This window comes from Heterodontus francisci, chromosome 2 (genome assembly GCF_036365525.1).
Source record: "Heterodontus francisci isolate sHetFra1 chromosome 2, sHetFra1.hap1, whole genome shotgun sequence".
NCBI lineage: Eukaryota > Metazoa > Chordata > Chondrichthyes > Heterodontiformes > Heterodontidae > Heterodontus > Heterodontus francisci.
The window spans coordinates 169878418-169904148 of record NC_090372.1 but is presented as its reverse complement, the minus strand read 5'-3'; the positions used below and the strand labels follow the sequence as shown (position 1 = coordinate 169904148).

Sequence of the window (25731 nt, the reverse complement as noted above, 5' to 3'; positions counted from 1 at the left end):
TAAGGACAGCAGATTTCCTTCCCTAAAGGACATTAGTGAACCAGATGGGTTTTTACAACAATCGACAATGATTTCATAGTCACCATTCAACTAGCTTTTAAATTCCAAATTTATTCATTTGCTGTAGAGATAGATGATGCAGGGGGTGCCTGTTGGTTTTTGGATCTGTCAGTCAGTCAGTTGGCTTTTGGAAAGCTGTTAGCTTCAGATAAGCAGTTGGCTTTTTGAAGTCAGCTGAACTCAGGAGCAGAAAGGCCATCAGGAACCAGGGTTGTTTCTGTTTAGCGAATGGCCCATGCTCAAGCTGGGAAATCAGATTTGTGAGGTGTTGAAGGTGAACTGGAGGATTTGCCTAGCCAAAGTTATAGGGAGAATTCCCAGAAAATCTCAAACCTCACAAGACAGCTGAGAAATTAAGGACATCAACTCATTTAAAAGGTACCTGGACATGCACCTGAAGTGCTGTAACCTGTATGGCTATGGACCAGGTGCTGGAAGGTAGGATTAGATTGGGTGACTAGTTTTTTCAGCCAGCGCAGACAAGATGGGCTGAATGGCCTCCTTCTGTGCCATAATATTTCTATGGTTCTATCAAAGTGAATTACGGGGAGCTGTGGTACACTTTGGTCTGGTCCCAGGAGAAGTGAACAAACCACCAAGATCCTGTAATGAATAGGGAAAATTCTTGGGGGGGCGAAGTAACAGTCAAACGAGGGTGTTCTGTTAAGATTTAGAGTTTAAAGTATTCATCTTCATGTTCTGTTAAGATTTTAAATTTAAAATATGTGTTTCCAAATTGTAATGTTCAGTTGGTAGTGTTCTGCTTTGTTTAACTTTTGTACAGTAAAGTTTTTGTTTAATCTGATGGCATAATTCTTTCAGTAATAACAGGGAATTCGACTTCCCTTTCTCCTTGAACCTCTAATTCAAGATTTTGCTTTTCTCTATCTTTTTCCAATTCAAGTTGCTTCATTTGCAACTGAATCCTAGTTAACTCAATCTTTGTTTTATCTGGATCAACCTTTTCCTCTTCAAATTCCAAATGCTGTGCTAAAGTCTCCACTATTTCCACTTTTTTATCCCCCTGCTTTTAACTCTGTCTTCAACTCTTCTCTTTTGAAAAGTTAATGATCCCTAATGGAATCATAACAAATTGAAGGCTCTTGGCAGGATTTCAAATCCACACATTGAGATGGGTACGCTGGGATTTGTTAAAGTTTAAGCAAACAAGATTTCATGGTGACTTTTACTGTATTTATTGAGAAGCAGAACGGCTTTGTCAATTGCTAAGACTTTTCTGGGATAGAAAGATTTATCCCTGAGAGTTTTGCAACAGTCAACAAAGGTTTATGGCGCTAGCAGAAGATGCGACCTGAGCTGCTGAGTATTTCCATCCCAAGTATTAGTGCATCTGTTGTCTGTCTGCCCATTCCTTTAACCTTCTCTACTTCATTTGTTTCCCAAATCCCCACGTGTGTCTTCAGTAAATCTTGAAACTGTGCTTTCTATGCCTAAGTCTAAACCAACTATATTTACCAAGCATTGATCGAGCATTGATTCTTGAGGTATAGAATTTCCAATCTTTCCCTGATCCGAGAAACAACCCTAACTCTTTGGGCTGAAATTTATACTCCCACTGCCGAAATCGGTGGTGGGCGAAAACAATGGCAGCCCGTCTGTGCGGGCTGCACGTCATGAGCTGCTGTGATCCTATGCGTGGCGGCTCATTTAAATAGTCAGGGCAGACCGCCCCACTTGATGACATAGAGGGGTGGACTGTCCATCCCTGGCAATGGTATCAGCTGCCTGTGCGCAGGCGCTGACGCCATTTTTAAAGGGCTCTGAGCCCTACTGTTCAATTTAAATATTTGAAGAAAAACTTTATAAAAAATTAAATACATTAATTTTGCCCCTCTTCCACCTCCCCAATAACCATAAAATTAATTATTTTCCCTCTCCCCCTCAAAATACTTACCTTGATAACCTGACCTTCCCCCCCACAAACTGCATAAACTTTAACCTAAAACCCTTCCCACCATACCCTACACCAATGTTGTTTCTTTGACCCCTTCCCCCACTGCACTGAAAAATGTACCTCCTCCCCCCTCCCAACCAGTGTTCCGCCTCGTTTCCCTGGACGGAGATCTGACGGCGCAGGAGTACTGGCCATTGGCACAAAGATCACATTGGGACAAACGGCGGGAACGTAGGTACAATTATTTCATTGATTTTAATTTATTTGAATATTTAAATGGAGGTCCCATCGCCGAGCGGCGGGGGAGCCGCCATGAGGCCTTGCCACCACCAGCAATATTGGGCCGGGCCCTCCCACCATCAAGGTGCATGGCAGCCCTCTCCCGGAGGCATTTTCCGGCCCCCCGCCATGACCCCCGACGTCAGTATTTTCTCTTATACTAAACACCTGAATTGTTTCTAATCATTTTTTTGTGAAGTACATTATAAGATATGTTCTGAAAATCCATGTGCATTATATCTCCTACATTCCTTATAGCTATCCAATTGGTTATGTCTTCTCCAATTCCACCCACCATCCTTCTCCTCCCTACATACATTTGCAATCCATCCTTCCCAGACCAGTCCAAATTTGTTTCTGTTCAACAGGTCCCACACTCCAACTTGTATGTAGCCTGTTTCCGGCATTGGACATACCCACCGCTCCCTAGTGCAATCCCAAACTGTCAGCTTGGCTCTCACCCTTAAGCCAGCTTTCATTAATACACGTGCCAGTGATATATGTGCCAGACATATTCACGTGCTGCCATTCAATAGAAATTCTCCAGTAAACCAAACCCCATATTTCATGCCCCACTGTCATTTCCAATATATAAAATTATACATTCATAAATTTGAGTTTATACAATTATGTTCTGCAAATATGTTTATTTTCAATAATGCAGCAGCACTATTGGACTTAGATGATTTGCACTGAAAAATTCAAAAATAGTCTGTATAAGTGCTACCTAGATGTAAGTAGTTATTGTATTGCCACTGGGTTACTTTTATAAGTATTTGTACTGAAATAAAGGTTGGAGGGTGCATACTATTATTTGCTTTGTATAACAATTTTATAAAAAATTGCTTTGATTTTTCTCAAAGATTCTCCCAACTATCCACCATAACTTCAGCAGAACATCAGCAGAAGCCCTGGATGCACCACGTAAATGGAGCTTCCACAAAGGTTACTATGGCTGATTAAAGAAAGAAAAAGAAAGACTTGAATTTATAGAGCACCTTTCACAACCACCGGACATCTCAAAGTACTTCACAGCTAATGAAGTACTCTTGAAGTATAGTTAAAATAGTCGTTCATGGGGTGAGCATCGCTGGCAAGGACAGCATTTATTGTCTATCCCTAATTGCCCTTGAGAAGGTGGTGGTGAGCTGCCTTCTTGAACCACTGCAGTCTATCTGGTGTGGGTACTCCCACAGTGCTGTTAGGGAGGGAGTTCCAGGATTTTGATCCAGCGACAGTGAAGGAATGGCGATATATTTCCACGTCAGGATGGTGTATGGCTTGGAGGGGAACTTGCATATGATGGTGTTCCTGTTGCTGCAGTGCATCTTGTAGATGGTACACTGTGCACTGGTGGTGGAGGGAGTGAGTGTAAGGTGGTGAGGGGGTGCGGATCAAATGAGCTGCTTTGTCCTGGATGGTGTTGAGATTCTTGATTGTTTTTGGAGCTGCACTCATCCAGGCAAGTGGAGAGTATTCCATTATACTTCCAACTTGTGCGTTGTAGATGTTGGAGAGGCTTTGGAAAGTCAGGAGGTGAGTTACTTGCTGCAAAATTCCCAGTCTCTGACCTGCTCTTACGGCCACAGTATTTATATGGTTGGTCCAGTTAAGTTTATGGTCAATGGTAACTCCCGGGATGTTGATTGTGGGGGATTTGGCAATGGTAATGCTGTTGTACGTCAATAGGAGATGTCACTGTTGTAATGTAAGAAACATGACAGCCAATGTGCGCATAGCAATCTCTCACAAATAGCAATGTAACAAGGAACTGATCATCTGTTTTTGTGATGTTGATTGAAGGATAAATATTGACCACTTTAAAGAGCACCATGAGATCTTTAACTTCTCATCCGAAAGACAGCGTTTCTGACAGTGCAGTGTTCCCCCACTACTGCACTGGAGTGTCAACCTTGGTTTTTGTGCTCAAGTCCTAGATCGGGACTTGAATCCAGAACCAAGATTAAGGGAATTCCTAGTGACTGTCTTTTCTGTGCTGCAGCAGGAATACTGTTTAGACTTTGCATCATTAAATCTAAATTCCACATACACAAAATATCTGTACTCAGTGGATGATTGGTTGAGTCCACAATAAAGAGGATCCATCTCCTAACAAATTGCTAAATTGGTGGATTTTGTGTATGTAGAAATAGCTTTCTGAACAGTTTAGCAGTAGGATGGTGACTCAAAATATCCATAATGCAATGCTTGTAAGAACGGTACTGCAATAATCATGGGCAACTTTAATCTTCATATAGATTGGACAAATAATATTAGCAAAGGTTGCCTTGAGGACAAGCTCACAGAGTGTATTCAGGGCAGTTTCTTAGAACAATACATTGTGGAACCAACCAAGGAACAGGCTATTTTAGATCTGGTAATGTGTAATGAGGCAGGATTAATTAATGATCTCATAGTAAAGGATCCTCTAGGGAAGAATGATCATAACATGATATGAAGTTCACATTCAGTTTGAGGGTGAGAAACTTTGGTCTGAAACTAGTGTCCTAAACTTAAATAAAGGCAATTACAAAGGCATGAAGACAAAGTTGGATAAAGTGGATTGGTAAAATAGATTAAAAGGTAAAATGACAGATAAGCAGTGGCAGACATTTAAAGAGATTTTTCATAATTCTCAACAAAGATATATTCCATTGAGAAAGAAAGACTCTACAAGAAGGATGAACCATCTTTGACTAACGGAGAAAGTTAAGGATGGTATCAAATTGAAAGAATAGGAATGCAATGTTGCAAAGATTATTGCTAGGCCAGAAGATTGGGAAAATTTTAGAAACCAGCAAAAGATGACTAAAAAAAATTTAAGAGGGAGAATATAGATTATAAAAGTAAACTAGCAAGAAATATAAAAACAGATAGTAAGAACTTCTACAAGTATATAAAAAAAGAGAGTAGTCAAAGTAAACTGTGCTACTTTAGAAGATGAGAATGAGGGATTAATAATAGCAAACAAAGAAATGGCAGAGACTTTGAACAAATATTTTGTATCTGTCTTCATGGTAGAAGACACTAAAACCATCCCAATAATATGAGAAAATCAGGGGGGCAAAAGGGAGGGAAAAAAAGTAGAAGGCAAAGGAATGGGACTAAAGGCTGACACGTCCCCTGGATGTGATGGCCTGCACCCTAGGGACTTAATCTTCCAAAATTCCCTAGATTCTGGAAATGTCCTAGTGGATTGGAAAACCACAAATGTAACACCCCTATTCAAGAAAGGTGGGAGATAGAAAACAATAAACTAAAGCAAAAGCCAGTTAACTTATCAGTTGGGAAAATACTGGAATCCGTTATTAAAGAATTAATAGCAGGAAAATGATAACACAATCAAGCAGAGCCAACATAGTTTTATGAAAGGGAAATTGTGTTTGCCATATTTATTAGAGTTTTTTAAGGATGTCACAAGCAGGGTGGATAAAGGGGAACCAGTAGATATATTGTATTTGGATTTCCAAAAGGCATTCAATAAGGTACCACATAAAAGAATACTGCATAAGATAAGAGCTCGTGGTGTTGGGGGTAATATATTGATTAGCATGGATAGAGGATTGGCTAACTAACAGAAAAGAGATAGTCCAGAAAAATGGGTCATTTTCAAGTTGGCCAACTGTAACTAGTTGGTGCCAGAGGGATCAGTGCTGGGGCCTCAACTATTTATGATCTATATTAATAACTTGGGTGAAGGGACTGAGCGTATTGTAGCCAAATATGCTGACGATACAAAGATAGGTAGGAAAGCAAGTTGTGAGGAGGATGCAAAGAGTCTGCAAAGGATATAGATAGGTTAAGTCAAAGGGCAAAAAATTGGTAGATGGAGTATATTGTTGGAAAATGTGAGATTATCCACTTTGGTAGGAAGAATAGAAAAGCAAAATATTATTTAAATGGAGGGAGACTACAGAATGCTGCAGTACAGAGGGATTTGGGTAATCTCTTGCAATGCAAAAAAATTAGCATACAGGTACAACAAGTAATTAGGAAGGCAAATGGAATGTTGGCCTTTATTGCATGTGGGATAGACCATAAAAGTAGGGAAGTCTTGCTACAACTGTATAGGGCATTGGAGAGACCACACCTAGAGTACTCCTTACAGTAAGGAGGGATGTACTTGTATTGAAGGCAGTTCAGAGGAGGTTCAATAGATTAATTCCTGGGATGAAGGAAGGTCGAACCTATACTCACTGGAGAGCAGTGGAGGGTCAGTCATTGAATATATTCAAGGCTGAGATAGACAGATATTTGAACTATAGGGGAGTCAATGGTTATGGGGAACAGGCGGGAAAGTTGAGTAGGGGTCAAGATCAGATCAGCCATGATTTTATTGAATGGTGGAGCAGGCTCGAGGATCCGTATGGCTGGCTCCTGCTCCTTGTTATAATGTTATATTTAGCTAAAACTAGTAGTGAATTTAGCTATAGAGAGATGAACACTCCTGTACCTTTAAGAGGTTAGCTGACAATTCAGTTCTGAACAGTAGAGCAGGAAAAGATGATATCAACTACAACTGTTTAGCTTATGTTTTTAAACAATTCAGCAATAGGAGAAAGGATATTAATGATTCTATGTTTACAATATTACTTGATTATTTGGTATACAATTTATAAAGTAAAATAACACATACACAATGTGTGGGAATACCAACAGGCAGAAGAAGTATTGCACTGTTTGTCTTTATGAAAATATATATGCATATAAGCATATCAGCTAGAGTCACATTTTCCTATTCAGAAACAAGGTAATTACACCAAGTGATAAAGAAATAACATAGAAGATGATCATAAATATTTGAACTAAATAAATTGGAATGGTGAGTTAATGGTCTATTTTAATATGGCATTTTGCAGAAACATTTTGCATTCTGTTTAAGCCTTTTAAAGTTGTCAAATGCAGAGACTTTAGCAACTTAGTTATTTCTCTCAAGGTGATCTAGGTACCAAGACAATTGTTTGCAACATTTACAAGGTGTAAACGTACAACTAATGCAACTTTCATAGTGTGCTGCGTCTGGACTGTCAGGCTTCATCAAGTTGCCGACTTGGTACATGATATCCACTATGTATGTCGTTGGTGGAATGAAAAGCCCAATAGTATCTTGAGAAGGTTGGTCAACCAACTTGACTTCATTCCAGGCTCGGTTGTACTCTCCACGAACAAGACTACAACCAATCCCTATTCTATCTGCTAAAGCCTGAAAAACAATTAGATTTATCAAACATATATTAGAGATACTTATTTTAAATTACTTCACTATGGAAACTGTATGAAAGAGCAACTTAATTGTTTATAAATTGTTTATTAGAAAAAAGCATCAGAATTTCTACCTTGAAAAGAAGGGCTCTGTGATAGTAGATTCCTTTCTGAATTTTCCCAATAGGGATGATGTTGGATTTTAATTCAAATTTCAGTTCAGCAATGTGAAGTTCCCAAGTGAACTCATGAAGCTTTTCCATGCATACAGATCCACCCATCTTTTCAGCAACAAAGCTAGTATTTAAAATGAAACAAAGTAAAATAAATCAAACTCTGATTATAGGATAAAAGCAAAATACTGCGGATGCTGGAAATCTGAAACAAAAACAAGAAATGCTGGATTCACTCAGCAGGTCTGGCAGCATCTGTGGAAAGAGAAGCAGAGTTAACGTTTCGGGTCAGTGACCCTTCTTCGGAACTGACAAATATTAGAAAAGTCACAGATTATAAACAAGTGAGGTGGGGGTTGGGCAAGAGATAACAAAGGAGAAGGTGCAGATTGGACCAGGCCACATAGCTGACCAAAAGGTCACGGAGCAAAGGCAAACAATATGTTAATGGTGTGTTGAAAGACAAAGCATTAGTACAGATTAGGTGTGAATATACTGAATATTGAACATCAGCAAGTGCAAACCTGAAGAAAAACAACCTGAAAAAAAACAGTGGGTAAGCAAACTGAACAAACTAAGATGAAATGAAATAAATGCAAAAAAAGATTGTAAAAAATGTAAAAAGGAATGCAAAAAAAAGGAAAAAATAACTAAAAATGACTAAAAATGAAAGTAAAGTGGGGGGCTGTCATGCTCTGAAATTATTGAACTCAATGTTCAGTCCGGCAGGCTGTAGTGTGCCTAATCGGTAGATGAGATGCTGTTCCTCGAGCTTGCGTTGATGTTCACTGGAACACTGCAGCAATCCCAGGACAGAGATGTGAGCATGAGAGCAGGGGGGAGTGTTGAAATGGCAAGCAACCGGAAGCTCAGGGTCCTGCTTGCGGACTGAGCGGAGATGTTCCGCAAAGCGGTCACCCAGTCTGCGCTTGGTCTCCCCAATGTAGAGGAGACCACACTGTGAGCAGCGAATACAGTATACTACATTGAAAGAAGTACAAGTAAATCGCTGCTTCACCTGAAAGGAGTGTTTGGGGCCTGGGATAGTGAGGAGAGAGGAGGTAAATGGGCAGGTATTACACCTCCTGCGATTGCAAGGGAAGGTGCCCTGGGACGGGGACGAGGTGGTGGGGGTAATGGAGGAGTGGACCAGGGTGTCGCGGAGGGAACGATCCCTTCGGAATGCTGACAGGGGAAGGGAGGGGAAGATGCGACTGGTAGTGGCATCACGCTGGAGGTGGCGAAAATGGCGGAGGATGATCCTTTGGATATGGAGGCTGGTGGGATGAAAAGTGAGGACAAGGGGAACCCTGTCACGGTTCTGGGAGGGAGGGGAAGGGGTGAGGGTAGAGGTGCGGGGAATGGGTCGGACACGGTTGAGGGCCCTGTCAACCACAGTGGGGGGAAATCCTCGGTTGAGGAAAAAGGAGGTCATATCAGAAGCACCGTCATGGAAGGTGGCATCATCAGAGCAGATGCGTCGGAGACGGAGAAACTGGGAGAATGGAATGGAGTCCTTACAGGAGGTAGGGTGTGAAGAAGTGTAGTCGAGGTAGCTGTGGGAGTCAGTGGGCTTATAATGGATATTGGTAGACAACCTATCCCCAGAGATGGAGACAGAGAAGTCGAGGAAGGGAAGGGAAGTGTCAGAGATGGACCATGTAAAGGTGAGAGAAGGGTGGAAATTGGAAGCAAAGTTGATAAAGTTTTCTAGTTCGGGGCGGGAGCAGGAAACGGCACCGATACAGTCATCAATGTACCGGAAAAAGAGTTGGGGGAGGGGGCCTGAGTAGGACTGGAACAAAGAATGCTCGACATATCCCACGAAAAGACAGGCATAACTAGGACCCATGCGGGTACCCATAGCGACACCTTTTACTTGAAGGAAGTGCGTGGAGTTGAAGGAGAAGTTGTTCAATGTGAGAACAAGTTCAGCCAGGCGGAGGAGGGTGGTGGTGGATGGGGACTGGTTGGGCCTCTGTTCCAGGAAGAAGCGGAGAGCCCTCAAACCATCCTGGTGGGGGATGGAGGTGTAGAGCGATTGGACGTCCATAGTGAAGAGGAGGCGGTTGGGACCAGGAAACTGGAAATTGTCAAAATGACGTAGGGCGTCAGAAGAGTCACGGATGTAGGTGGGAAGAGACTGGACCAGCGGAGAAAAGATAGAGTCTAGATAGGAAGAAATGAGTTCAGTTGGGCAGGAGCAGGCTGACACAATGGGTCTGCCGGGACAGTCCCGTTTGTGGATTTTGGGAAGGAGGTAGAAGCGGGCTGTCCGGGGTTGCGGGACTATGAGGTTGGAAGCTGTAGAGGGAAGATCTCCAGAGGAGATGAGGTCAGTGACAGTCCTTTGGACGGTGGCTTGATGTTCGGTGGTGGGGTCTGATTATAGGACCAAGGGTAAAATGAACGAGGAAAAGGGAGAGGTCAAGGACGGAACCTTGGGATACCCTGAATGTAACTTTCCTGGGCAGAAGGAACATAGGAATGTAGGAAATAGGAGCAGGAGTTAGAGGCCTGCTCAGGTTGGGAAAAAAGAACCCGGCCCGAACCACCACGGACCCGAGTCTGACCCGGCCCGAGTCCCTCCGATTTTGCCCCGAGCCCGAGCCCGAGCCGACCATTCCTTTACTTACCTTCGGACTCGGAATCTCCACAAAGCTGCAGCGCATGCGCGATGACGTCGTGGTGACGTCACTCGCACACTGCGCAGACTCAGTTTCGTCTCTGACTTCCAGCTCAGGTAAGTGTTTTTAATTTCAGTACGTACCAGCAGAGCACTTACCCTGTGTGCCTGGCCCGACCTGACCCGAGCCCGAAAGTCGGATCCTGAAGATGAGCCCGACCCGACCCGAACCCGACACGTGTCGTTGGGTCCCGTCGGGTTCAGGTCGGGTAACAGACCTCTAGCAGGATTAGGCCATCCAATCCCTTGAGCCTGCTCTGCCATTCACCAAGATCATGGCTGATGTTCTACCTCAACGCCATTTTCCCACACTATCCCCATATCCCTTTGATAACTTTAATATCTAGAAATATATTGATCTCTATTTTGAACATACTCAATGACTGAGCCTCCACAGCCCTCTGGGGTAGAGAATTCCAAAGATTTACCACCCTCTGAGTGAAGAAATTCCTCCTCATCTCAGTACTAAATGGCCTACCTCTGACTCTGAGACTGCGTCCTCTGGTTCTAGATCCCCCAGCCAGGGGAAACATCCTTCCTGCACCTACCCTGTCGAGCCCTGTAAGAATTTTTTATGTATATGCATACATGTAGGGATGTTATGCTTCAGCTATACAGGGCGTTGGTGAGTCCACATCTGGAGTACTGTGTACAGTACTCGTCTCCTTATTTAAGGAAGGATGTAAATGCGTTGGAGGCAGTACAAAGAAGGTTTACTAGAGTATTAAAAACAAGAAATGCTGGAAATACTCAGCAGGTCTGGCAGCATCTGTGGAGAGAGAAGCAGAGTTAACGTTTCAGGTCAGTGACCGGTTCTGAAGAAGGGTCACTGACCTGAAATGTTAACTCTGCTTCTCTCTCCACAGGTGCTGCTAGACCTGCTGAATATTTCCAACATTTCTTGTTTTTATTTCAGATTTCCAGCATCCACAATATTTTGCTTTTACTAGAGTAATACCTGGAATGGGTGGGCTGTCTTATGAGGAAAGATTGGACAGGCTAGGCATGTATCCGCTGGAATTTAGAAGAGTAAGAGGCGACTTGATGGAAAAATATAAGAATGAGGGGTCCTGACAGGGTGGATGTGGAAAGGATGTTTCCCCTTGTGGGAGAATCTAGAACCAGGGGTCACTGTTTAAAAATAAGGGGTCACCCATTTAAGACAGAGATGAGGAGAAATTTTTTCTCTCAGAGGGTCGTGAGTCTTTGGAATTCTCTTCCTCAAAAGGCAGTAGAAGCAGAGTCTTTGAATATTTTTAAGGCAGAGATAGATTCTTGATAAGCAAGTGGGTGGAAGGTTATAGGGGGTCGGTGGAAATGTGGAGTAATCAGTTCAGCCATGAACCTATTAAACTTCAACCAAGTCTCCCCTCACTCTTCTAAACTACAGTGAAAACAAGCCCAGTCTGTCCAGTCTTTCCTCATAAAACAACCCGCTCATTCCCGGTATCAATCTAGTAAACCTCCTCTGAACTGCCTCCAACGCATTTACATCCTTCCTTAAATAAGGAGACCAAAACTGCACACAGTATTTGAGATGTGGTCTCATCAATGCCCCGTACAACTGAAGCATAAAATCCTTACTTTTATTGTCAATTCCTCTAGTAAGAAAGGATAGTATTCCATTAGCCTTCTTTATTACGTGCTATACCTGCATACTAACTTACTTTGTGACTCATGTACTAGAACACCTAGATCCTTCTGCACCTCGGAATTTTGCAGTCGTTCTCCATTTAAGTAATACTCTGCTTTTTTATTCTTCCTGCCAAAGTGAACAACTTCACATTTTCCCACATTATACTCCATCTGCCAGATTTTTGCGCATTCATTCAACCTATCTATATCGGTCTGCATCCTCCTTATGTCCTCTTCATAGCATACTTTCCTACCTTTCTTTGTGTCATCTGCAAATTTAGCTACCATGCCATCGCTCTCCTCATCTAAGTCTTTGTTTCCTCTTGTGGGTGAGTCTAGAACTAGGAAGCACTGTTTTTCAATTAGGGATCTCCCTTTTAGGACAGAGATAAGAAGAAATGTTTTCTCTCAGGGTTGTGCGACGTTGGAACTCTGCCTCAGAAGGTTGTGGAGGCGGGGTCACTGAATATTTTTAAGGTGGAGGTAGATAGATTCTAGTCAGGCAAGGGAATCAACGGTTATCAGGGGTAGATGGGAGTGTGGAATTCGTGAGACAAACATATCAGCCATGATTTTATTGAATGGTGGGGCAGGCTCAAGGGGTCGAGTGGCCTACTCCTGCTCCTAATTCATATTTTACTGGCCCTGGGGCGATGGGATTGGGGGTGGGGTGGAGTCCGCTAAAATGGTGGGAGAACGCATTGGAATGGAACCCCCAACGTGCTCCCGCTGTCGGCCAATTGTTCAGGAGGTGATTGGGCAGTGGGGTCGGGTGCATACATGTTGGTGGTGGGCTGGTAATTAGGCCTGTTAAGAAGCCAACTGACTGCAATTTCAAGCTGCTTTTTAAATTTTACCGGGGGCACATGGGATCCATGGAGCTTCAGTGGCTCCCTAGCTATAAGGAGGTGAGAACTCAGTGACAGGTGAGTGGTGACTGGAACTGGAAGCTATTAAGAGCAGCAATGTTTCAAAACAGCAAGGGAAGAGGCAATAAAGAACAGGAAGGAGAAGCTGGAGGCATTACCAAGTGAGTGAACTCATTGGAGGCGGTATATGGGAAGGGTCTCTCCAAGGTACAACTCATGCATGCAAGTTAGGGGATTGAGAAGCTTTCAGACCTGAGTGCAGGAATTAGCAATGGGTCTTATGCATTCAGATTTTGACTCCTCCAGTGAGGAGGAGATTGAGAGACAGACAGGTGCAAGCGCAGGGAGTGGGGCTGCAACAGCCAGAGGAGCAACAGGCTCATGTGGGTGATAGGGAACATGAAAGTGGAGGGAGCAGACAGCCATAATTGGAGATGCATGGTTGCAGAAGGCATTACCCTGCCGAGAGGGGTTACCGGCAAAGACTCAGCTATATGGAGATGTAAGACCATCACTGTCTATGTAGACTGTGGCTGTCCAGGCAGGTGGTGTTAGAGCTCTGCGCAATGCTGGAGGAGGATGTGAGGCCAGTGGTGGCCATTCGTTGCTTGTAGTGGTGAGAGTCACTGTGGCTCTCAACTTTTATTCCTCAGCATCATTCCAGGGATCCTCTGGAGGCATCTGTGGGATCCCTCAGTCAGCGGCCCATCACTGCATCAAGCTGGTCATGGATGCCTTATACCAGAGGATAGGTCAATACGTAAGCTTTTGCACAGATTGGCCGAGAGGGTGGTTGGTTTCGGGGCCATTGCTGGATTCTCCCAGGAGTAAGGGGTAATTGACTGCCGCATGTGGCCCTCAAAGCTCCTGCAGAGCAGCCGGCAGCCTTTGTCAACAGGTATGTATTCCACTCACTGAATGTACAGCTCATATACGACCGCTGCAAAAGAATCCTGCAGGTGTGTACAAGGTTCCTGGGAAGCTGTCACAACTCTTACATCAAAAAAACAAAGCAAAAAAAACAAAGAACAGTACAGCACAGGAACAGGCCATTCGGCCCTCCAAGCCTGCGCCGATCTTGATGCCTGCCTAAACTAAAACCTTCTGCACTTCCGGGGACCGTATCCCTCTATTCCCATCCTATTCATGTATTTGTCAAGATGCCTCTTAAACGTCATTATCGTACCTGCTTCCACCACCTCCCCCGGCAGCAAGTTCCTGAGACAGTCCCAGATACCTCAGCTTTTCAGGCCACCCAAACAACTCTGTGATGGACACTGAGTGACAAGGGCCACGCTCTTATGACATGGCTCCTTACACTGTGTGGCACCCCAACACAGAGGCAGAGGACACCTACAACCAGTGCCATGCGATTACAAGGGCAACTGTTGAGCATGCTATGGGCCTTCTGAAAATGAAGTTCTGGAGTCTGGATGGACCTGGTGGAGCCCTGCAGTATGCACCATCAAGGGTCTCATATATTGTGGCGGTATGCTGTGCTCTGCACAACCAAGCGTTCCAGCGGGGACAGCCTTGGAAAATGAGGATCTACTTGAGTGTGCACCCTCCTCCAAAGAGGAGGAAGATCTGGAGGGGGCTCTAGACCAGGCGGACAATGGCAATGCATCTGAGGCGACGATGCCAACAGCCAGTAACATGTGTGCCACTCATACAAGCACGTTTCTGCTTAGCCTACCTTAAACGCCTATGTAAATACTTCAGTTATCTCCCTGACACATTCTTATTGGCCTTTCCTTTGATGCCTTTATCATTTCAGTTGGTCCGTCATGACAGAATACCAAGGCATACACTTAGCATTACCTTCATGCAGTGCAGACCTTCTTCTTACCTCCTTTTCAAGAGATCACCAACTGGTAAAGGCTCAATGGTGCAGAAATGAGCACTGGAGACCTCAGCTGAAGAAAAATGTCACCTTTATTAGAACACATTGATCCAAATCGTTTCCCTTATACAATAAACTTATCACCCAGTGATATCCAAGTGCAACTCAGTGGTTTTACACGAATGCTGCGGGTGTTCCTATGTTATGCTGTCCCAACACTGCAGCTGAGACGGAGGCAGGTTGGTTGCCTTTCTGCTCTAGTGCTTTAGATGACTGCGGTATTCAACCTCTGAGTGACTGAGGCCTTGAGGGTCCCAGCACCCGGGAGGCTGCTACCTGCATATGTGCTGGAGCCACTTCGGTCATCATGGTTGCATGAAGCATTGGTGTCACCATCAAAGGGGCCGTGGAGCCACCATCGATACCAGAAATGCTCTGAGAAGAGGTCCCAGGAGCTTCAGGTAGTTGCTCCTCCACCTTTTTAAGGCCCACCTGTGCTTCCCTACACTCCTGGAGTGCGTGAGCCCCTGGTGAGCGGCCAGTCCATGCTTCTCAGCCCCATCTTGCCCACCCATTGCTCCATAGAGCTCATGGATAAGGCGATGGTATGCAGGTAAGCGTGGATCTCCTGCATCCACTGTGCGGTTTGCTGCATGTGTTTTTCCATGAGGGTCGCCACTATCTTGATGGAGGAGGCCATGTTCTCATAAGCCAGAGACATGGCGCAACTTATAGCACGGATGGACTCCTCCATAATTCATGCCTGGGTGTGTGCAGCCTCTGGGAACTCCGACAGATTTCTACACATATCACACTGCAGTTCCAGCATTTGCCACTTTGATGCTGATTCCCAAGGCTCGCTAGCTATGTGAAGCTGAGCTCCGCTGGGTCCTTCTTCAGTCCTCCAATAGGGAGTGCCAGCAACTGCCACTGCCTCCATTAGTTGCTCGCGCACTTCTGTGCTGCGCTCACCAGCAGGTACCATCCCTTCTCACTGTGTGCTAATATCCACTGTCATGTTACTATCCGTGCTGGTGGAGGGTGCGCTCGACTGATGTGAGAATATCACCTCAGATGGTTGCTCCTCCTCTGAGATCTCAAACAGCTGCTATGCCCTTGCTGTTGAATCATCTGCTATGTGACCTGCGAGAGAGATGAGTGATGTTAGGGCGTGGGACTTTCCACCAACTCCTTCTGCTTGTCATGCATCTGGAGCTCCACGTGTTCATCACTGGCCACAGGTGCACCATAGGTACTGCGTGTCATAAGGTTTACTGGAAGCTTCCATGAATCAAATCACTCTTTGTGGCCTGCACACCCGCCACACCCTCAGGACAGGCTGCCCTGCTGCGAACCCTCCAAGCTCCATTGCCTCCTCCTCCATTAACGTCAATACCATGAGCAGTGGCAATTGTCCTCCAGTTTGTCTCTGTTCCTTGGCATTGTGAGCCCGCTTCTCCTGCAAACACATACATACACTGTGTCACTGGTCCTTCAAGGTCCAGCATTATGCCACTGCTGCTAGCAGCCATTGCTGGCAATGCAGCAATCAACACAGTCTGACCAGCAGCCCCTGTTGTGAGGCAAAAATACATCCTGCTGTGAACAATGGTGCCCTATCATGCTTGACGCCAGGGTCCTCAACCTCATTTCACATTGCATTGGCACCTTTCATGACATCCAGGGATGCGAGCTTGGTATAAAGAGGTCCACTCACCTTGCCAGATCTCAGCAGGTCATTGAATCACTTGCAGCACTGCAACAAAGTCCATGAGACCGCCCTGCAACTGCTGACTTCGTCTGCAATCCCAAGGCATGCCTTCTGTTGAGTAGAAAAGCATCTTCTGCTATGCCCTTGCCTCTCACTTCAGCCATTGTTTGCTTTCAAACCTTGTTTCCCCTTTCTTCCAGGTGCCTCTTTTGGTAATACTTTTAACCCGAGTGCGACTGTCCCTTTAAATATGGTGGCAGTGGGTCAGCAGCTGGAATTTCCTTCTGCCTGCCCCCGTTATTGACTGGCTCCCATGCCTGCTGGCTGTTAATTGGACGCAAACAAAATCTGCTTTCGCGTCTCACCCCCTGCCCAAGTGGCCATGTGACCCGATTTGGGCTATGCGTCAATAAATTCGCCCATTTGTTAAAATTGAGCCCAGTGTGCCAGAATCACTGGCATTCTTCCTTCTCCCTTGCAGAGCAAAAAAAAAACAGAGCAGAACTAGCGGGGGACAAGGTTGCCTACATCTCCAGAGCCCTACATAGTATATGGTTCTCTGCTCATGGGGCCAGCTGCAACAGAGCCCCTGGCACCTGCCTTTGCTGAGAATATTGAGGATGACAGTATGTTCTGCCTGATGCCCATTCTCAACTCCCAGAATACTGTCACCTTGCTAACTGGCAGGATGAGCAAGCTCTGATGGTGTGTCAATGGACCTCTTGCTTCCCTTTCCAGCCCACCCCTTCCCTCACACCCTTCTGATTTCCTGCTTTCCTACACTCAAGAGGCAAGAGAGAGAGCAACAGCATAGCACTAATGAAGAGACCCTGTCACTTGATCTGAGATTCAGTCACCAGCTTAGATACTGACAAAGCATGTACCTTGGAGCAAGTAGAGAGTTAGGGTTAGCATGTGGTGAGTCATCTAGACTACAAGTGGGCTGCAGCCAGGCCAGGGGGAAAGGTTGCTTCATTTACCAGCTCACTGGAGGGCAAAGTCGCAGGCGAATTCTGTTACAGAAGGCTCAGAAGAGGACGGCATACAGGAGAGCACTGATGGGTATGCGCATCGAGATGCTGGATGCATTGGCTGGCCTGCCAGATAGTCTCCTGTCATTGTCGAGGAGCTTGGAGGAGCCAGAACAAGTTGGCAGAGGGCATCGCGCAGAGCTTGCTTTCTCCACAGACTCTGTTCCATCTCCCTGCCATGCTACAGACCCAGAGGCACTGCCACTGCCCCATACTTGTTGCAGAATTTGTGTAGTCAGATCACCTCCTCCTTTGCCCTCCCACTGAGGATGCAGCAACACTCTCTAGCAAATCCAGGAACACCACAAAATCTCCAAAAATACTCCAATGTACTTCCAGAAACTTTGCAATAGCAGGTTCTTAAAAATTACCTTGCCTGCAATTAGTGTGCCTGGCCCTTTGAGGATTGCTATTGCAGGGCCCATCTTCCAGTTTAGAACTTGTTGTTTGAAGACTGATCACTGAGCTCATTGCCAAGAACTGCATGGTCAAATTAGGTATCATTGGGTTGTATCAGTTGATCGGGCTATGTGATGTCAGGATAGCATTCCTTCACAGCCTTTCAGTGCATGCAGGGGAAGCCAACACTGGGGCCCTTCTCAAGAGGGTCCACCATGTGGGTCATGCCAGAAGTGGCAGGGGTCACAGAGCGCCCTAGCAAAATGACAACAGGCCTCCAAAGAACTGCCTCCAGCAGCGCTATGGCTGTAGCTGTATGTCCCATCTTGCAGCTTAGTGCTTGTTGTTTGCAGAGTGACAAGTGAATACATTACCTGGACCTTCGTGATCCTGGCATGGCATCAGCTGGTTGAGCTTGTGTGACATAAGGATAGTGTTCCTTCACAGCTTTCTGGCGGATGCTGGGAATGCCAGTGTGAGCGGCCTTCTCAAGAGGACCGCAGTACCTGACGTGGTTGGCAGCGCAGCTGGACCTAGCAAATCAGCACTGGGCACATGAATTTCTCACCCAGAAAGTACAGAAGAGATCTAAAAAAGGGAATAGGAGGAGCAAACAGAGAGTATGAGAATACAGTGGCAGCTAGCATAAAAAGGGAACCTTTTATAAACAAATCAATAGTAAAAGTATAGTCAAAGGAAGGGTTCGGCTGATTAGGGACCAAAAGGGAAGTATTCTTGTGGAGGCAGAGGGAATGACTTAGGTACTAAATGAATCCTTTGCACCTGTCTTCACTAGAGACAGATCAATGTCGCACATCGATGGTGGAGAAACTTTTAGAGACAATAATCTGGGACAAAATTAATTGGCATTTGGAAAAGTATGGGTTAATAAATGAAAGTCAGCATGGACTTGTTAAAGACAAATCTTATTCGACGAACTTGATCAAGTTTTTTGATGAAGCAGAATTAATGAGGGTAGTGGATGTTATTATGAGTGCTTCCATTTTTTTGTTAAATTATGAGGATTTGTGTTTAAAACTGGAAAAAGATTCCATAGATGTTGGAACTTTGTTTTTTTTTTGAGGTCATCAGAAGGTCTTTTGGACTCGACATGTAAACAACAGTTACTGGAAGGCACCTGTTTTCAGATAAATACCTAGCATGGGTCTTTTTGCCTTGGGGAAGATGTTTACAGAGAAGGGACAGGTCAAGAATTATTGGGTCAGGAGGCTTGACTCTTGAGATGTTTTTTGGTATCACTTTGGACAGGCAGTTGGGATATGGACAATGTTCTGAAAAGACAGTTGGAGAAAACTTGCCAAGGGAGAAGACCTCAATTCAGCTTGTTCCATCTCTAAGTTTGCCAACTTTTCCATCTCTTTAAGAGGCGCTGAGAAGCAAGTGTAAGAAACTGCCTGAAACCCCTATTGCTGCATTTTTTCCTGAAAAGCCTGCCCAAACAGATTTTCAATGTTGCCTGACAAGAACTGTTCTAGGACGAACCCAGTGACGGCCATCTACGCGTAATTGGGACGCCAAACCAAAACAAAGGACATTTGACATCTTTTCATATCTTTTCTTTTTTTTTCATCAAGAATTAGCAAGTATTTGGCCAAAGCATTTTTTTTTGCCTGTTTTTTTTTGTAATAGAGCTCTAAAGAGTAAATCTCTTCATTTTTTGGTTTAACTGGTGTATGTATGTGTGTGTGTGTGTGTATGTGTGAGGGGCTAAGATAAAAAGGGAATTTTTATATTTCAATCTGTGTGTTAATGCTTTGCATCGTTACTGATTAAGATTTGTTTTATAATAAACTGATAACTTTGTTGTTTATTAAAGAAACCTGGTTGGTGTATTTTATTCTGGGATAAATTTAGAGTGTATGATTGACCCTATCCGTAACTGGGAAAACATTTAAATATATGTTGCGACCTGTGCAGAAGCGGAACTAGAAAAACAGTGCACTCCTCCCGCCTCAGTCATAACAATGTGTATATGGACTCTCCAAAGCCGTTTGTCAAAGTACCACATAATAGACTTGTTAGCAAAATTAAAACCATGGGATTAAACAGTGGAAGTATGGATACAAAATTAGTTAAGGGGCAGAAAGTACAAGTGTAGTGGTGAAGATTGCTTTTCAGACTGGAGGGAGGTAATTAGTGGTGTTCCCCGGGGTCCATATTAGGACCACTGCTCTTTTTGATATATATTAATGACCAAGACTTGGGTATACAGGGTATAATTTCAAAGTTTGCTGATGATATGAAACTCAGAAATGTAGTAAACAATGAGAAGGACAGGAACAGACTTCAGGAGGACATAGACCAATGAAGTGGACAGACACATGGAAGATGAAATTTAACAGAGAAGTGTGAAGTAATACATTTTGCTAGGAAAAATGAGGGGCGACAATATGAACTAAATGGTACCATTTTAAAATGGGGTCTAGAACAGAGTGATCTGGGGGTGAAAGTGGTGGAAAAATTGAGAAAACTGTTAAAAATGTATATGGGTTTTATGAATAGAGGAATAAAGAACAAAAGCAAAGAAGTTATGCGAAATCTTTAATTAACTGGTTAGGCCTCAGCTGCAGAATTGTGTTCCGTTCTGAGTACCACACTTTAAGAAGGATGACAAGGCCATAGAGAGGGTGCAGCAGAGATTTACTAGAATGGCATCGGGCATGAGGAATGTCAGTTATGTTAATCTGTTAATTGAATATCAATGATTTGATTATATGCAGGTGAAGGGTGTTAATTGGGGTCTTAGTTAAGTACTTATAAGCACTCACTGAGACTGGTGTAGGGTTTTGCTATGTGTTTGTAATTCTTATATTCTGCACAATAAATGTGAAACTGAGTAAAGACAGGCTTGAGCATTATCCTTCCATAACAAGCTTTCTGGAGTTTAACAAGTTATGTGGAGAGACTGGAGGGGTTGGGCTTGTTCTTCTTAAAGCAGAGAAGAACAAGAGGAGTAATATAAAAGCAAAATACTGCGGATGCTGGAAATCTGAAATAAAAACAAGAAATGCTGGAAATATTCAGGTCTGGCAATATCTGTGGAGAGAGAAGTTTCAGGTCAGTGACCCTTCTTCAGAACTGGCAAATATTAGAGATGTAAAAGGTTATAAGCAAGTAAAGTGGGGGTGTGGCAAGAGATAACAAAGGAGAAGATGTAGATAGGACAAGGTCACCGAATAGCTGACCAGAAGGTCGTGGAGCAAGGTCAAACAATATGTTAATGGTGTGTTGAAAGACAAAGCATTAGTACAGGTAGGGTGTTAACAGACTGAAAATTGAAGAGCCACAAGTACAAACATGAAAAAAAACATTAGGTAAGCAAACTGAACAAACTATGAAATAAAATAAACATTAAAAAAAGGAAAAAGAAAAAAATAACTAAAAATGAAAGTAAAATGGGGGGGCCTGTCATGCTCTGAAATTATTGAACTCAATGTTCAGTCCAGCAGGCTGTAGTGTGCCTATTTGGTAAATGAGATGCTGTTCCTCAAGCTTGCGTTGATGTTCACTGGAACACTGCAGCAATCCCAGGACAGAGATGTGAGCAGGGGGGAGAGTTGAAATGGCAAGCAACTGGAAGCTCGGGGTTCTGCTTGCAGACTGAGCGGAGGTGTTCTGCAAAGCGGTCACCCAGTCTGCCTTTGGTCTCCCCAATGTAGAGGATACTACATCGTGAGCAGCGAATACAGTATACTACATTGAAAGAAGTACAAGTAAATCGCTGCTTCACCTGAAAGGAGTGTTTGGGGCTTGGGATAGTGAGGAGAGAGGAGGTAAATGGGCAGATATTACACCTCCTGTGATTGCAGGGGAAGGTGCCATAGGAAGGGGACGAGGTGGTGGGCGTAATGGAGGAGTGGACCAGGGTATCACGGAGGGAACGATCCCTTCGGAATGCTGACAGGGGAGGGGAAGATGCGTTTGGTAGTGGCATCACGCGGAAATGGCGGAGGATGATCCTTTGGATATGGAGGCTGATGGGGTGGAAAGTGAGGACAAGGGGTACCCTGTTGCGGTTCTGGGAGGGAGGGGTAGAGGTGGGGGAAATGGGCCGGACACTGTTAATAGCCCCGTCAACCACAGTAGGGGGGAATCCTCGGTTGAGGAAAAAGGAAGACGTATCGGAAGCTCTGTCATGGAAGGTATCATCAGAGCAGATGCGTCGGAGACGGACAAACTGGGAGAATGGAATGGAGTCTTTACGGGAGGCAGGGTGTGAAGAAGTGTAGTCGAGGTAGCTGTGGGAGTCGGTGGGCTTATAATGGATATTAGTAGACAGCCTATCCCCAGACATGGAGATAGAGAAGTCGAGGAAGAGAAGGGAAGTGTCAGAGATGGACCATATAAAAGGTGAGAGAAGGGTGGAAATTAGAAGCAAAGTTGATAAAGTTTTCCAGTTCGGGGCGGGAGCAGGAAACGGCACTGATACAGTCATCAATGTACCGGAAAAAGAGTTGGGGGAGGGGGCCTGAGTAGGACTGGAACAAGGAATGTTTGACATATCCCACAAAAAGACAGGCATAGCTAGGACCCATGTGGGTACCCATAGCAACACCTTTTACTTGAAGGAAGTGAGTGGAGTTGAAGCAGAATGTGAGAACAAGTTCAGCCAGGTGGAGGAGGGCGGTGGTGGTGGATGGGGACTGTTTTGGGCCTCTGTTCAAGGAAAAAGCGGAGAGCCCTCAATCCATGCTGATGGGGGATGGAGGTGTAGAAAGATGGGACGTCCATAGTGAAGAGGAGGCGGTTGGGGCCAGGAAACTGGAAATTGTCAAAATGACGTAGGGCGTCAGAAGAGTCACCAGACTAAGAGGAGATTTGATAAAGGTGTTCACATCATGAATGGTTTTGGTACAGTAAATAAGGAGAAACTGTCTCCAGTGATAGGGTTTGTAACCAGAGGACACAGATTTAAAGTGATTGGCAAAAGAAGCAGAGGCAGCAGGAGAACTTTTTTTTTAACACGAGTTGTTGAGATCTGGAATGCACTGCCCAAGAGAGTGGTGGAAGCAGATTCAAGGGGAAAATATACAGGTCTATAGAGAAAGAACTGCGGGGTGGGATTCATTGGATAGCTCTACAAAAAAACTGGCACTGGCACAACGGGCTGAATGGCCTCTTTCTGTGTTATATCATTCTATAATTCTGACAGCTGCTAGCAGGAAACAATGATCAATGATCCTCAAATGCAGCATACCCAAACATCATAAGGTAAATGCAATAACATTTGCAGATGTCACATGAGCAGACCACATCATCAGATCTCATGTGGTCTGATGTCGGCAGAACATCAACTAATCAAACCTCCAGGAAAATGCCTCCTATAGACAACCGTAGGTCCCAATAACATCAATGGGACACAATCTGCATATCTAAATCGATCCCACCAGCTTCAAACAGATATTCTGACTCCTGCACTTTAAAATTACAGTTGGCGAGATTGGGGAAGGAGACGAGTTGGTAAGTCTTTGGCTCCATATTAACTGTCGCTGCCCAGTTTCTGCCATTGGGGAGGTAAAATTCACCCAGATATGCCACATGTTTGAATTGGCAAATTCAAAATCAAATTAGATTCTGCAAGGAATTTTCCTACTGAAGGAATAGCAGCAAAGCCCAGCTTCTGCTGACAGGAGAAGCATATGATGAACTTTCTATGATACCTATGGACCTGCCTTCAGTTAATGGAAGTTAAATAAATGAGGAAAAAAGCAATTTGTCTGAAAATGGGTGAATTCACTACAAATGTGTCCATTTTTGTGTTTGAATATCAACTACAATCATAGAATCAAAACAGCACAGAAGGAGGTCATTCAAGCCTATCATGCCTGTGCTAATTCTTTGATAGAACTATCTAATTAGTCACCCGTGCCTTCCCCATTACCGTTGATATTTGTCCTTTTCAAGTATATATCTAATATTTCCTTTTGAAAGTTACTATTAAGTCTGCTTCCACCACCCTTTCATGCAGTGTATTCCAGATCCTAACAACCCTCCGCATAAAAAAAATTCTTCTCATCTTCCTTCAGATTCTTTTGCCAATTATCTTAAATTGCTGTTCATCAGTTACCAAGCCAACAGCCAATGGCAACTCGATCAAAACACCTCATAATTTTAATCACTGCTTTTAAATCTCCCTTAACCTTTACTGCTCCGAGAAGAATAATTCCAGCTTCTGTAGTATCTTTACATGACTATATCCATGAAATAAACATTTGAAGCTTAGGACAAATTTTATGAATCAGGAACCCAATTCAAAAATGCTACCTGTTTGGATGTTATAAATTTATGCCAGCTTACATTCAAAATTGTTGAAGAAAGTACTTACTTTGCAAGTGCCACAACTTGTCCTCTTGTGCTGGGGAGTGGTAAAATATTTCTTGCAACTTCACTGAGGTAAGCATCGAAAAGTACATCATAAGGACATTCCCATGGTTTCTTTTTCTCTTCCTCCTCAGTCTTAGCATGGAGTAGTTCCTCTTTTAGTTTTTCCTCGTCCTTTTTTCCTTTGCTCTTTCCTTTGCTAAATGTGATTTTATAAAAATGGGGCACTTGTTAAAGATGATGGGGTCAAAAAGTCCCAATCCCTTTTCATAACTATGATGGAATGGGAATTGCACCCCACTGAGTTTTCCAGTATCAGGCCATTTGCACATAACATAGGCAGGTTTTCACATACCCTGAGTTCCCACTGAGCTGCCCAGGCAAAATGGGGAGGGTGTCAAAATGCAGCACTTATCAGCCATTTGAAAGTGAAGCCAGAATGACCACCTTCAACCATCATCCAAATTTGAAATTGACAACTTTGTTAGAAGACAGATAGATCTCTTTGTGGCCAAGTGTTTGCCACTTAGACTGCTCCAAGCCATAAACCCAGCATCAAACATTCCTGTGGGACCCATTACCGTTCTATTAAATTTTTTTAAAATTGAGTCAGGCATTGGAGGAGAATGGTGTGATCAACTGTGTCAAAGGCTGCAGAAAGGTTGAGAAGGATGAGGGATAGTTTGCCCTTGTCACAGTCACATAGGATCATTTGTAACTTTGATAAGAGCCGTTTCGGTACGGTGGCAGGTGTGGAAACCTGATTGAAGGGATTCAAACATGGAGTTCTGGGCAAGATGGTTATGAATTTGGGAGGTGACAACACATTCAAGGCCTTTGGAGAGGAAAGAGAGGTTAGAAATGGAGTGGTAGTTTGGAAGGCCAAGGGTTGGTTTTTTTTTAGGAAAGGGGTGATGACGGTAGATTTGAAGGAGAGAGAGAGCTGTTAACGATGTCAGCTAATATGGGAGCCAGGAAGGGAAGTTGGGTGGTCAGTCGTTTAGTGGAAATAGAGTTGAGAGCAGGAGGTGGGTCTCATGGACAAGATGAGCTTGGAGAGAGCATGAGCTGAGAGAGGAGAGAAACATGAAAGTTCAGCACAAGGGCAAGTGGGAGCTTTAGAGGAGGTTTGGCCTGGTGGGCTAAGGGAAAGGAGTGAAGTGGCTGAAGCAGCTGATTGGATGGTCCCAATCAAAGAAATCCATTAACTCTTGCACTTGTTGGAGGTGAGGGTGGAGGAGACAGGGGAGAGGGGTTTAAGACGATGACTTGCAGTAGAGAAAAAAAGCCAGTGGTTAGCTTTGCATTCAGGAGCATCCTGAAATAGTGAGTAGTCTTGACAGATGAGAGCAAGACCTGATAGTGCTTTAAGTGGTCCAGCCAGATCTGACTGTGAATGGCTAAACCAGTTGTTCACCATATCCATTCAATTCTGTGTCCGTTGTACTTAAGGGAGTGCAGATGAGGGCCGTACAAGGGGGAATGTCTAGGGTGAGAAAGAGTAGTGGTTTTAAATAGGGACAAGGGCATTGAAAGGGGAGTTGAGGGTTTGGTTGAGCAAATTGGTAGCTGCAGAAATGTTGTGG

At 44.2% G+C, this 25731-nt stretch overlaps 1 protein-coding gene across 6 annotated transcripts in view; it reads right to left on the bottom strand.

Annotated features, from left to right (window-relative positions):
* Positions 1-5612: 5612 nt before the first annotated feature.
* armc3 (armadillo repeat containing 3) overlaps positions 5613-25731 on the bottom strand; it is a 258598-nt gene continuing 238479 nt past the window's right edge. For 5 of the 6 annotated variants that reach the window (XM_068013721.1, XM_068013732.1, XM_068013726.1 and 2 more), the window contains 3 exons: positions 24150-24344; positions 7591-7753; positions 5613-7457 (listed from right to left, as the gene is read on the bottom strand). In XM_068013721.1, the coding sequence (XP_067869822.1) occupies positions 7173-7457; positions 7591-7753; positions 24150-24344 (643 nt within the window). In that variant the 3' untranslated portion in view covers positions 5613-7172. The remainder of the gene's footprint in view (positions 7458-7590; positions 7754-24149; positions 24345-25731) is intronic. The other variant, XM_068013745.1, reaches the window with a different exon arrangement.